A 14009-nucleotide genomic window follows, 5' to 3' on the forward strand; every position below is an offset into this window, starting at 1 on the left:
AAATTTTACGTAAATACTTAGGAGAACACAGTGATTCTTTAAAGGCAGACCCACGACTTTAATTTTGCTATATTTTGATTTCAAATAGAAATTTTCATTTAAAAATTACTTTCATACATAAATAGATATTTTTTAAACCATGAGTACCATTTTATGGCTTCATAGTGACGGTACGAGGACAAAAAATTGGCATTGAGAGAAAATTCGACTGTCTAAAACTGGATCATGCAAGACATCCCATTTCTAATAACCCTGGCAGCCTCTCCTTTCCTCTGACAGTCAACTAGGATTTCACAGGGGGGAAAAAAGAAAAAAATACTATCAGTCATATCAAAGTATAGACTCAAATATCACCTTCATCTTTTTGAAGTACCAAAATGTGAAACTTACTGTCAAAATTTTCCACCCAGGATCATTATTTAAACGATCAGCTATGTAATAGCGAAGGCATTTAGCAAGATTGTCCATGAACTCGGTTCCCTAAAATGATAGAAGAAAATAAATTAAGCTATCATTTAAGAGTTAGCAATAGCCAGCAAAGTCTGAGACTACTTACTGGTGTAACACAGTTGCTGTCAAATCTTTCTTTTATTTCTTCTGGAGGAAGAAAGCCACCTAGAGAAAAAGGCAATGTTTTGTTATCGCCATAAAAAGTGAGGTAAACTACACAATATTAAGCCCAAACAACAAAAACAGTAAGTTCAAATACAAAAAAATGAGAAGTATTGTCACTTGAGGAACAATGTTCCCCTTTCTGGGAAGAAAATAAGATTCCTCTCCTCAAATTTAAATAAAGCTTTAACAGAAGTGTCAAACAATATATAGTACACAAAAGATACTATATTGTTATATAAAAATATAAAAATTATGATGTTCTTCCTAAGGCCCTCTGCAGCAGAATACACACACGGGTTAGGGGTTCTAATTTGATACCAGTTCTTAAAATAAAGGTGCCTTAGAAAAACAAAATTAGGGCCAGCCTCGTGGCTTAGCCGTTAAGTGCGCGCGCTCTGCTACTGGCGGCCTGGGTTCGGATCCCGGGCGCGCACCGAGGCACCGCTTCTCCGGCCATGCTGAGGCTGCGTCCCATGTACAGCAACTAGAAGGATGTGCATCTATGACGTACAACTATACACTGGGGCTTTGGGGGGAAAAATAAATAAATAAAAATTATAAAAAAAAAAGAAAAACAAATTAAAATGCTGAATTTATCACAGCTTATGATAAGAAATAAATGATAAGAAATAAAAATATCAGCTAGAGGGATACAAAAATCCTATTTTTCCCTCTGTATCACTGATTAGCTTTTTCTCAAGACACAAACATATTTCATAACATGTTCAAGAAAGAAGACATCTTTAAAATCAAAGATAATCTGTTATAGATACAAACAGGTTTTAGAGTATTAGTATAAGCTACAGCTAAAAGTAACTATATACTCGCATACTTCTAGCAAATTAAAATAACATAGAATGTATCATAATTGCAGGCTTGACCTGACTACACCATGGTATCCTTTTTCAACTTCCAAGTGTAATATCCTGAGCCAATAAACTGTGGCTTTCCTGGTCTATCATATTGCCCTATGTAACAAAACACCAAACAAACCACTCTGCTACAACCACACCCCATCTCACACACAGGTGTCTTGGGAAAGAACCAGTCAGAGTGGGCATGAAGACCTCTTGACCTTTCTCCTCTCTGAGCTTTAGCCAACTCCTACCTATGTACCCATCAGGAATTTCAAGGCTTTGAAGAATTGCAAAAATGGCCACATCCCACCCCTCCCCTCCTCAAAATTGAGAGAACCCTGGGTACCTCACTGCCTCGGTTCCTGCTACATCAATCTAGACTGACAGTGTGTGTGACTTGGTGAAAGCCTGGAATATGGATCACATCATCCCAGGCCTCCTCATGTAGACCTCTGAGTTCTAAGAGGAAGCAATAGGCAAGCTACCAAGACTGATTTGAGGAAAATGTTTACAGAATGCTAGCTTTCTAATAGCCCCCATTAGAAAAAAAGAAGTAAGAAGCACTTAAAATATTTCTGTTTTACAGATATAGAAAAGTTAGCAGAAGAGCTGCACTTGTCCTGAGAGGGACTGACAATCTGCTCTCCCTACCAGAATTCCCTCCTTGTATTCCCAAGTTTCTCTTTTACTACAGAGTTTGGAAACAAATAGTGAAGAATTCCATTAACAACTTTTCCTCAACAGTGAACATAAATTTTCCTTGCATATTCTGGGATTCTAAGTAAATTAAAACCTTATCTATTTGAAAGAAAAAGTTGCCGCCCCTCCCCCTTCTGCATACATCTTATAAAAAGTCCACCTTCAAGACTCATTTTCTTTACCTTTTGCCAGTATTTCTTCCCTGACTCGCTGCTTCTCTACTGCTGCTTCCATTCCTTCCTTTGATGCTCTGAACCTCCTCGAACGCTGCTGGCTCATTTTAGCACGTGGTTCCTGAAAAACATGTATTTCACATTCACATAATATTATTCAAAATATTTGCAACTAAATCTGCACATTATTTTGAATCAGTTGTTTTTATAAAAATAGTACACTAAAATGGAAAAGGTAAGTAATATGTCTAATAATCCTTTCACGACAGACAGGAGATCCTGAGGACTTAAATTTGGACCAAGAACCTAAAAGCTGAGCTCAGTGAGTGACATATCAAATGGACAAACATCCTATGAAGCCACAGCACTTAACAGTGCAGGCCCCACGACCTAATGCCAATTCCACTGGGTTATGGTGCTTCAAAGCACCCAAGAAGAAAGCTCACTTGACTCAAAGACTCAGCCAGCAGACAATGACTACAGAACCAGGATCAGGAAGAGCTTCCTTCTGTCCTTGCCTAAGAGGAAGGACGGTCTCCAAATGAGATCCACAATGCCCTATAAAAGCAAAAGAAAACTACTTGATCTATAGGACCCCAAGGCACTTCCATTTTGTACTTCCCACAATAAGCTTCATAATCACCACTCTGTCTCTACAAGCACAGCAGGAGACAGGGAACAAGGTTTTTACCAAAAGTACTTTTAAATCATTCTAACCAAGTGAAATTTAAATCACTGGATAAACCTAAATGAAGTGAACTGGACTGTAAGTTTCTGAAGTTACTGAACTGAGTTTTGGGGTTGGAAGGGACTCTAAAGTATCCTGTCTACAAAAAATAAGTTATTTTATATTCTCTTTTAAACAGTTCCCTTTTTTGTAAAATGAGACCACCTAATCTAATTCTTTCAAGCACCAAGTTCTGTGATCTACATTTATATTTTAACAAAAAAACATGTTACAGACATGAGCACATACACAACGCACACAAATATGTACATATTTTATACTTGATCTAGCAGTAAGGGCATACTGCAGTAAAGTTAAAAATTTTCTTCAAGAAACTTAGCTAATGTGAATTGGCATATGCTCCAAATAAGACATATTCCTGTTCCCTTTATTCTTTACTCCACTTTAACTACAACTTAACAAGTTATCAGGTAGCTAAGATTTTTCTTTGAGTAAAGAGAACCTCACAGAAAAGTTAATCTTCTTGGACCCAAAGTTTTCTGGATTTTCAAAATCATTCCATTAGCTACTACAATTGCTAAATCTAAAAGATAAAGAGAATCTATTTGCATATGGATAAATAAATTTAGGCTTATGATTTACCTTAATTTTCCTTGAACCCTGGTATATAGTTTGCTAACCAATTATAACCTAAGCTACTTGATATTATTATCATAGGTCAGTAAGTTATTCCCCTCTTAAGGTCCTGTGATGACTAATCACAGCCTATAGGATAAAATCCAAACTCCTGAGTATGGCAAGTGAGGCCTTCTTCAAGTCATCACTCTACTTCCCTTTCCAATCTAAAACTCCTACAGTTGCCCAAATATGTTAGTGTGATCATAGGCATGGAGAGTGTGTTTACCTGCCACATTTGAGAAGTCCATAAGGTCCTCCCTCCCCATATCTGTCCCATCCATCCCCTTCCACTGCCCACCAATCTCCAATTATTCTTTATCCTTCAAGAAATGGGACAAAAGTCACCTCCTCTCTATCTTCCAACTCTCTTAGTAGCACTGACACCTTCTTCCCTCAACATGCTGCATGTGTTATCTAGTGCCTATAAAGCCCATAAATAACTAACCTCACTCATTTATCTAAGTCTCTGTCCCTTTACTGGTAAGCCCTTCAAAAGCAAGGGCAGTCACCAACATCCCCAGCATTTCACAGTACTTGGTACAAAACAGGCATAAAAAGTGTTTGAATGCATGACTGAAGGATGAGGCTTGCTTTCTCAAATTTACCACACTCAATATTTTTCTTTATTTAGCTGACTTTCATTCTAGACACTGGGAACACAGCAAAAACAAAAACGGAAGACTCTAAGTTAATTATTTTAGCACTTACCACTCCATCTATTGCCATGTAGAGAAGTCATCTTGGTCTTACTATATTGAAAAGTCTGTCAATGTATTCAAAAATTGCAACCATCATTTCATCTTCGTTTTTTGGTGCCGGTCTATAATGATAAGCAAACAATGTAATATAATATAGTACTCCTCTGTAACTGGTGATGTCAGTGACAAAAACAGGTTACGTACTTGTCTTCAGGATGAGTACAGGGATGGATGATTCCATTCATATCCAAATACAGATTACCAAACTCCACGTCATTTGGATTAGGTTTACTGACATCAACAGGAATCTTTACACCATTGCATTCTTTTGGCTATGAGGAAATGATAATTAATAGTAGTTTGATTGTTCAAGTCTGAAATTGATATAACCTAGGCTCAGTAAATACCTGTGTTTCATTTCTGAATTGGAAATAAAACACTTTAAGCAATCTTTAAATTATAAGTTATCTTATTCCTTAAAGCAAACTGAAGTAGATATTTCATTTGTAGAAAGGAGACAGCTTCCAACACAAGTTAATCTTCTCTATGTGGAGGATAGTTATCAAATTTCCAAATCATTCAGTTGTCCAAGCGAAAGACCAGGGGAGTCACCTTAGAATTCTTTTCCCTTACCACCCATTCCAATAAGTCCTGTCAATTTAACATGAAAAACGCTAACAGCATCAGGGCATCATCTCTCACCTACAAGACTGGAACGGTCTTCGTGTGGACTGCCCACCTCTAGACTCTCCTGTCTCCAGCCTGCCCTCTATGCTGCCAGAGCTTTTTTTTCTAAAATACAAATGTGGCTGCATCTTAATCTTGCCTGATTCTCCCAGTGATTCCCATAGCGGGTGTAAACCAATGAGCCTGGACCCACCCTAGTCTCCTGTCCCACCACGATATTGTTCAGGTCCACCCCATCTCGTCTAAGTTCCTGGAAAACGCTCTCATCTCTCAACGTCTTTGCGCACTGCTTCCTCTCTCTCAACACCCACTTCCTGAAATCTTAGTAATTTTCCAGGGTCAGACTCAGATCAAATGTCGTTCATTTTATAACGCTTTGTACACATCTCCTAAGAAATGAACTGCTCTTCCTTCTGCATTTCCACAGAATTTTGCTTATTCACTTGTAGCACTTCCATGGTTTTATAATTAATTTGTCATTCTAACCCAGCTACACTGTGCATTCTTCAAGAGGTAAGGACTGTGCCTTACTCACTCCTGGAGGCACTCAATTATACTTTTGTGATAAACATTACCTTTGTCTTTTTCTCCCAGAGCTTCAGCAGATGATAAGAATATGAGATAGGTTTTTACTGTTACTAATAGTAAAAGTCACTTAAAAAATAATAGTTCCCCAACACATGCAAAGCATCATTTGTAACAGCAAAAAACTGTGAACAATTTAAAAGCCCACTATGTACATGCTATATCATGGATGAACCTCAAAAACATTCTAAGTGAAAGCCAGTCATGAAAGACCACAAAAGATTCCATTTATATGATCCAGAATAAACAAACCAATAGAGACAGAAATAGATTAGCTTTAATCTGAGGGTAGAGGAAGGGGAAGGGAGATAGGAAGTAACCACAAGTGGGTACAACATTTCTTTTGGGAGTGATGTAAATGTCCTAAAATTAGATAATAGTGATTGTTGTACAACTCTGTATATATACTAAAAACCACTGAATTGTACGCTTTAAATGGGTGAACTTTATGGTATATAAATTATATCTCAATAAAGCTATTAAAAATAGATAAATAAACGGTCAACTTAATTAGGAAAAAAAAGAGCCCAAAGAATGCATTAATAATCTGTGATATGTCCATATAGTAGAATATCAAATAGAAGTGAGATTCAAAGAAATAGAGCTGGATAGTCACAAACATATTGCTAAGACAAAAAAGCAAGCTGCAGAAGAATACATACAGTATACCACTTATTCAAAGTTATCAAACAGACAAAACAATATTAGGTATTGTTCAGGGATGAATACATATGCAATGAAAGCAAAATTAGAAAAGCAAAGGAATGATAAACACCAATTTCAGGACAGTGGTTATCTTTGAGAGAGAGGGAAAGGAATGAGATTGAGCTTCAGTTTGGATTTATAATTGGGAAAAAAGGATATCAAAAGAGATTTAAGGGCAGAATAGGGAAGAAGCTATCAGACAGTGTTCCATACTCCGTGCTATGAATCAGGAAAGAGGGGTTCAATCAGAAGCAGTGAATGGGATAACTGGTAAGGAAAACAGGAGGTCAATTTTTGGGGGGTCTATTGAAAAAGATAACCTGATGACCCCCAAACATAACAAAACAAATTCTATGAAGGCAGGAGGCTCTCTGCCTATCCAACTAACCTCTACACTCCAAAGTCCACATTTTCCTCTCTCCTGCACCAAATAGACACCACACTCAGGAGAATCCAGACTCACTTTCTTTATGCTCCCCAGGAAGCCAGATAGTTAGTATTTTAGACTTGTTGGCCATGTGATCTTAGTTGCAACAACTCATATCTGCCTTTGTAGAGTGAAAGCAACCCTAAAGAATACAGACATGAATGGGTATGGCTGTGTTTCAGTAAAACTTTATTTACAAAAACTGTACACTGGCTTGCTAACCTCGGCCTTAGTGCCTAGCACACCACTAGGCATATTGTAGCTCTTCAACGGATGTTGCGTATAGCTACATGAGAATTTCTACTTCCACTACCTAGAAAATATAGCACGGGGAAGGGTGCATGGGGAGGTCCTAACTTTGAGAAAAGAGCTCCAGGCATTCCCAATAAGAAAACTGAACATACTTTCCTCTCAGGAGTTACTGTAGATATAGTCAACACATTAATTATGTAAACTTAGAGTTTCTTTCTTCAAGAGAAGATTTTGATGCTCACCAAAGGAACTCACTCCTCAAGAGCCTTGCCAAACACAAGCCAACGTGTCTCCTGCTGCGTTAAAGAGATCCTCAATCAAAGGGCAGCTAAAAGGAGAGCCACTCTGAACCCTAAAAACAATTCATTTCAAAGAACTTTTCAATATCTCTTGGATTTACCAGATGATCAGAAAATAGTACCCTCAACTGAAGAAAGGAACGAATGTTAGATGGGATTTAAAAAAAACATGATTCAACTATATGTTGTCTACAGGAGACACACGAGATTCACAGAGACAAAAACACTGAAAGTAAATGGATGGGGAAGAATATCATGCAAACAGCAACCACAAGAAAGCTGGAGTGGCTGCACTAACATCAGACAAAATAGACTTTAAAACAAGAATACTAGAAATAGTGACATTTTATAATGATGAAATGGTCAATAGTTCAAGACATAACAATTAAAAACATATATGCATCTATTAACGGAGTATTGAAATACATGAACCTTTTAATAGAAATGAAAACAGACAATTCAACAATAGTTGGAGACTTCAATACCCCACTTTCAATAATGTATAGAACAACTAGACAGAAGATCAACATGGAAATAGACGACTTGAACAACACTACAAACCAACCAGATCTAACAGACATCTACAGAGCACTCCATCCAACAACAGAATATACATTCTCAAGTACATAAGGAACATTCTCCAGAACAGATCAAATGTTGGGCTATAGAACAAACCCCAATAAATTTAAAAGCATAAAAATAATACAAAGTATGTTCTCCAACCATAATAAAATAAAATTAGAAATCAATAGTAGGAATAAATTTGGCAAATTCATAAATATGTGGGAATTAAACAACACATTCATGAATAACCAATGAGTCGAAGAAGAAATCTAAAGGGAAATCAGAAAACGCTGGTTCTTTGAAGAGATCAACACAATTGACAAACCTCTGTCCAGTCTGACCAAGAAAAAGAGAGAAGATTCAAATTACTTGAATCAAAAACAAAAGAGAGAAAACAACACTACGCTATTACCTCACGCCCGTTAGGATGGCTATAATCACCAAGCCAAAAAACAACAAACACTGGAGAGGATGTGGAGAAACAGGAACCCTCATACACAGCTGGTGGGAATGCAAACTGGTGCAGCCTCTATGGAAAACGGTAGGGAGATTCCTCAAAGAATTAAAAATAGAGATGCCCTATGATCCAGCTATCCCACTACTGGGAATCTATCCAACGAACCTGAAATCAACAATCCAAAGGGCCTTATGCACCCCTATGTTCACTGCAGCATTATTCACCATAGCCAAGAAGTGGAAGCAACCTAAGTGTCCCTCGACTGATGACTGGATCAAGAAAATGTGGTATATATATACAATGGAATACTACTCAGCCATAAAAAAAGACAAAATCGTCCCATTTGCAACAACATGGATAGGCCTGGAGGGTATTATGTTAAATGAAGTAAGCCAGAAAGAGAAAGACAAACACTGTATGATCTCACTCATATGTGGAATATAAACCAACACATGGACAGAGAAAACTGTATTGTGGTTACCAGGGGCAATGGGGGTGGGGGGTGGGCACAAGGGGTGAAGGGAGACATATATATGGTGACGGACAAACAAAAACATACAACCCAAAATTTCACAATGTTAAAAACTATTAAAACATCAATAAAAAAAAAGACAAAACTGGAGGAAAAAAAAGAAAAAGAGAGGACAAGATTACCAACCTTACAGAAACAAAAAGGATTATAAACAAATACTATGAATAATAGTACACAAATTAGATAACTTAGATGAAATACACAAATTACTAGAAAAACACAAACTACAAAAATGACTCAAGATAATCTGAATAAACCTATAATAAGTGAAGAGATTGAATCAGTAATCCACAAACTATGCACAAAGAAAAGCCCAGGCCTAAATGGTTTCACCGCTGAAATCTACCAAACACTCAAGGAAGAATTAACACCAATTCTTCCAAAAAAAAAAAAAAAAAAAGAAGAGGAAGAAACACTTTCCAACACATTTTATGGGACTAATATTACCCCAATACCAAAATCAGACAAAGATGTCACAAGAAAGCAAAACCACAGGGGCCAGCCTGGTGGCGTAGAGATTAAGTTTGCACGCTCCACTGTGGCGGCCCAGGGTTCACAGGTTTGGATCCCGGGTATGGACTGATGTACCGCTTGTCAAGCCATGCTATGGTGGTGTCCCATATGAAAAAAAATAAATAGAGGAAGATGGGCACGGATGTTACCCCAGGGCCAATCTTCCTCCGCAAGGAGAGGAAGACTGGCAACGGATGTTAGCTCAGGGCTAATCTTCCTCACCAAAAAACAAAAAAAAGAAAGAAAACAAAACTACAGACTAATATCTCTTACGAACATGGATGTAAAAGTCCTCAACAAAATACTAGCAAACTGAATATAGCAATATATAAAAAGAATTATACACCATGACCAAGTGGGATTTATCCTAGGGATGCAAAGTTGGTTTAACATCCAAAAATAATTAATGTAATACATCATACAAATAGAATGAAAAACAAAAAATCACAAGACCATCTCAGCAGATGTAGGAAAAAGCATTTGACAAAATCCAACACGCTTTCATGATTTAAAAAAAAACTCAATAATCTAGGAACAGAAGGGAAGTTCCTCAATATAAAGGGCATCTACAAAAAATCTCCAGTTAACATCATACTTAATGGTGACATACTGGATGGTTTCCCTTTAAGATTAGGAACAAGACAAAGATTTCCACTCTTGCCATTACTATTCTAAATTGTAGCAGAGGTTCTAACCAGGGCAATTAGGCAAGAAAAAGAAAGAAAAGGCATCTATATCGGAAAGGAGGAGGTAAAACTATCTCTATTTGCATGAAGTGATCCTGTATATAGAAAATCCTAAGGAGTCTACCAAAATCTATTAGAAGTAATAAATGAGTTCAGCAAGGTTGCAGGATACAAGATCAATATACAAAACCCAATTGAATTTCTATACATTTGCATTGAAAAACCCAAAAGTAAAATTAAGAAAACAATTCCATTCACAATAGTATCCAAAACCAGGAATAAATTAACCAAAGAAATCCAAAACTCATGCTCTGAAGTTGATTCTAAATTCATACGGAATTCTAAGGCAACAAGCTACAACTAACAAAACAATTCTGAAAAAGAAGAATAAATAGTGTAAGACTCATACTTCCCAATTGCAAAAGTTACTACAAAGCAACAGTTGTCAAGACAGTGTGGTACTGGTACAAGGACAAACACACAGATCAATGGAACAGAACTGAAAGACCAGAAATAAACCTATACACCTATGGTCAACTGATTTTTCACAAGGGTGCCAATGGTGCTGTGACAATTGAATAGCTATATGCAAAAGAATGAAGTTAGACCCTAACCTTATCCCATAAGCAAAAGTTTACTCAAAATGGATCATACACTTCAATTTAAGAGTTAAAACTATAAAACACTTAGAAGAACACACAGGCATAAATCTTCATGACCTTGTATTTGGCAATGGACTCTTAGATCTGACACCAAAAGCAGAAGCAACTAAATAAATGAATAAATAAGTTAAACTTCATCATCAAAATTAAGAACTTTTATGCTTCAAAAGACACTATCAAGAAAGTGGAAAGACAATCTAGAATGGGAAAAAATATCTGCAAATCATATATCTAATAAGGACCTTGTATTCGGAACATATATTAAAAAGCTCTTGGGGCCAGCCTGGTGGTGTAGTGGCTAAGTTCGCGCGCTCCACTTTGGCGGCCCAGGGTTCATGGGTTCTGATCCCAGGCACAGACCAAAGTACCGCGTATCAAGTCATGCTGTGGCTGCGTCCATATAAAGTAGAGGAAGACGGGCACGGATGTTAGCCCAGGGCCAATCTTCCTCAGCAAGAAGAGAAGGATTGGCAACAGAAGTTAGCTCAGGGCTGATCTTCCCCACCTCCTCCCCCAAAAAAACTTCTTACAATTCAGTAATAAAAAGACAACCCAATTTAAAAATAGGCAAAGAATCTGAACAGATATTTCTCCAAAGAAGATATACAAATGGCCAATAAGCACATGAAAAGTTGCTCAGTATCATTAGTCATAAAGGAAACGCAAATCAAAACCACAATAAGATACCACTTCATACCCACTACAATGGCTAAAATTAACAAGTTAGATAACAAGTGTTAGTGAGAATGTGGAGAAACTGGAACCCTCAAACACTGCTACAGGAATGTAAAATGTTGCAGCCACTTTGGAAAATAGTCTGGCAGTTTCTCAAATAATTAAACATAGAGCTACCATGTAACCCAGCAATTCTACTCCTAGGTATATATCCAACAAATGGAAACGTGTCCACACAGAAACTTGTACATGAATGTAACAGCATCACTCATAATAGTCAAAAGGTGGAAACAACCCAAATGTCCATTGACACACAAACAGATAAACAACATGTGGTATATCCACACAATGAAACATTATTTGGTCATAAAGAAGAATGAGATACTGACATATGCTACAACATAAATGTACCTTGAAAATATAATGCTAAGTGAAAGAAGCCAGCCAAAAAAAACCCATATACTATATGATTCTATTCATAGGAAAGTCAGAATAGGGAAATCTATAGAGACAAAAAAGTAGCTTAGTGGTTGCTTAGGGATGGGGTAAACAGGGTCAGGGGATAAAGGGATGGTAGCTGAAGGGTTCAGGCTTCTTTTTGAGGTGATGAAAATATTCTAAAATTTACTGTGGTGATGGTTACACACATCTGTGAATATATTAAAAAAAACCACTGAATTATAAACTTTAAATGGGTGAATTGTATGGTATGTGAATCATATCTCAATAAAGCTGCCTAAAAAATGTAGCAGCCAGCTCCAAAAAAAACCATCATAGTGAAGAAAGCAGAATGTAGGGTCAGGGAGCAACATCGCTTTTGTTCATCATTAATCCTTCCTGCCCTTAAAGCCATGCCTGCATGTTTGCAAAAAAAAAAAGGACTAAATGAAGTAGACGAGTGACAGGAAAAAAGCAGGGTAGGAAACCTGGATTTCACCACATGAAAAGAGCACAATTCTACACTACGCAATGTCACCAAAAATTAGACATAAAAATATCCTCACTTATACCTGGACATACAAACTACTAAAAACTAACTTACCAAATAAATTTCTGAAACATCAAATGAGTCTGTGTTAAGGCACTGTTTGAAGAACTTAACTTGTATTAATTGATTTAACCCACACAACCACCCTATGTGGTACATATATAGCTGATCTTCATTATTTACAAGTTCCATATTTGTGAATTCACCTACTCACTAAAAGTTTTTTGGAATCCCAAATCAGTATTTGCAGCATTCTCATGGTCATTCGCAAACATGAGCAGAGCAGTGAAAAATTTCAGTCTATCAACACACACGTTTCAGTTGAGGTCAAACAAGGTGACACTCTGCCTTATTTCAGCTCTCATACAGAAATGACCAGAGGATAGAGATGGTAGGGAGCAGTGCGGTGTAATGCAAGAAGCTCCAGTTCTTTCGAGTTTAGGAGAGTTTAAGTCATTTTCCCAAGATCAGAAAGCTAACGAATGGAGGACTGTATGAGCCAAGGACACAAAGTGAAGAAATTGATGGTTGAATGAATTAATTGTTAAAGGGCTAAAAAAAGAGATAAAACGAGATCATAAAAAATACTTAAACCAAAAGAAGAAGAAATGGAGAACGGAAACAAAAAACAGATGAGACAGAAAACAAACAGTAAGATGACAGATTTAAATCTAACCATATCAATAATCACATTCAACGTAAATGTTCTAAATGCCCCAATTACAAGGCAGAGATTGTGAAAACAGTGTGGCAGTTCCTCAAAAAGGTAAACATGGAATTACCATATGAGGTAGCAATTCCACTCATAGGTATATACCCAAAGAAATGAAAGCAGGAATCACTCACAGGTATACACCCAAAGCATTGATGTGGCATACAGATACTTGTCCACCAATGATCACAGCAGCATTATTCACAATAGTCAAAAGGTAAAAATAACCCAAGTGTCCAAACAAAATGTGATAAACACATACAATGGGATATTAGTCAACCTTAAAGATGAATGAAACTCTGACATATGCTAAACATGGATGAAACTAGAAAACATGCTAAGTGAAATAAGCCAGACACAAAATGCCAAATACTATATGATTCCACTCATCTTAGGTACCTAGAATAGGCAAATTCATAAGACAGAAGGTAGGGGAGAAGGGAGAACGGGGAATTATTGTGTAATGGGTATAGAGTTTCTGTTTAGGATGATGAAAAAGTTACAGAAATGAAGAGTCACAATGGTTTCACAATATTGTAAATGTACTTAATGTCACTGAATTCTAAACCTTATAATGGTTAAAATGGCAATTTTTATGTTGCGTATATTTTGCCACAATAAAAAAAAAAGGGCAGAGATCATCAAACTATAAAAAAGCAAGACCCAAGTGTATGTTGCCTACGAAAACAAACACTTTAAATATAAAGACACAAACAGGCTAAAAGTAAAAGGATGGAAATAGACCATGCTAGCACTAGTCAAAAGATCTGGCTACATTAATATGGGACAAAGTAGACTTCAGAGCAAAGAATATTACCAGGGATAAAGAGGACCACTTTATAATGATAAAGGAGTAC

At 36.9% G+C, this 14009-nt stretch overlaps 1 protein-coding gene and 1 long non-coding RNA gene across 2 annotated transcripts in view; both read right to left on the reverse strand.

Annotated features, from left to right (window-relative positions):
• Positions 1-268: 268 nt before the first annotated feature.
• LOC131401603 (5'-3' exoribonuclease 2-like) lies at positions 269-4507 on the reverse strand. The gene is made up of 3 exons (XM_058536884.1): positions 4419-4507; positions 2354-2465; positions 269-615 (listed from the first exon to the last, which is right to left on the reverse strand). The coding sequence occupies exons 1-3, from the start codon at positions 4434-4436 to the stop codon at positions 512-514; spliced, it is 234 nt and encodes a 77-aa protein (XP_058392867.1). The 5' UTR covers positions 4437-4507; the 3' UTR covers positions 269-511.
• Positions 4508-4531: 24 nt separating this feature from the next.
• LOC131401604 (uncharacterized) overlaps positions 4532-14009 on the reverse strand; it is a 39678-nt gene continuing 30200 nt past the window's right edge. The window contains exon 3 of the long non-coding RNA XR_009217778.1: positions 4532-4740. This is a non-coding gene — a long non-coding RNA (uncharacterized LOC131401604). The remainder of the gene's footprint in view (positions 4741-14009) is intronic.

The sequence above is a fragment of the Diceros bicornis genome (assembly GCF_020826845.1).
Source record: "Diceros bicornis minor isolate mBicDic1 chromosome 12 unlocalized genomic scaffold, mDicBic1.mat.cur SUPER_12_unloc_1, whole genome shotgun sequence".
In the NCBI taxonomy this organism is placed as follows: Eukaryota; Metazoa; Chordata; class Mammalia; order Perissodactyla; family Rhinocerotidae; genus Diceros; species Diceros bicornis.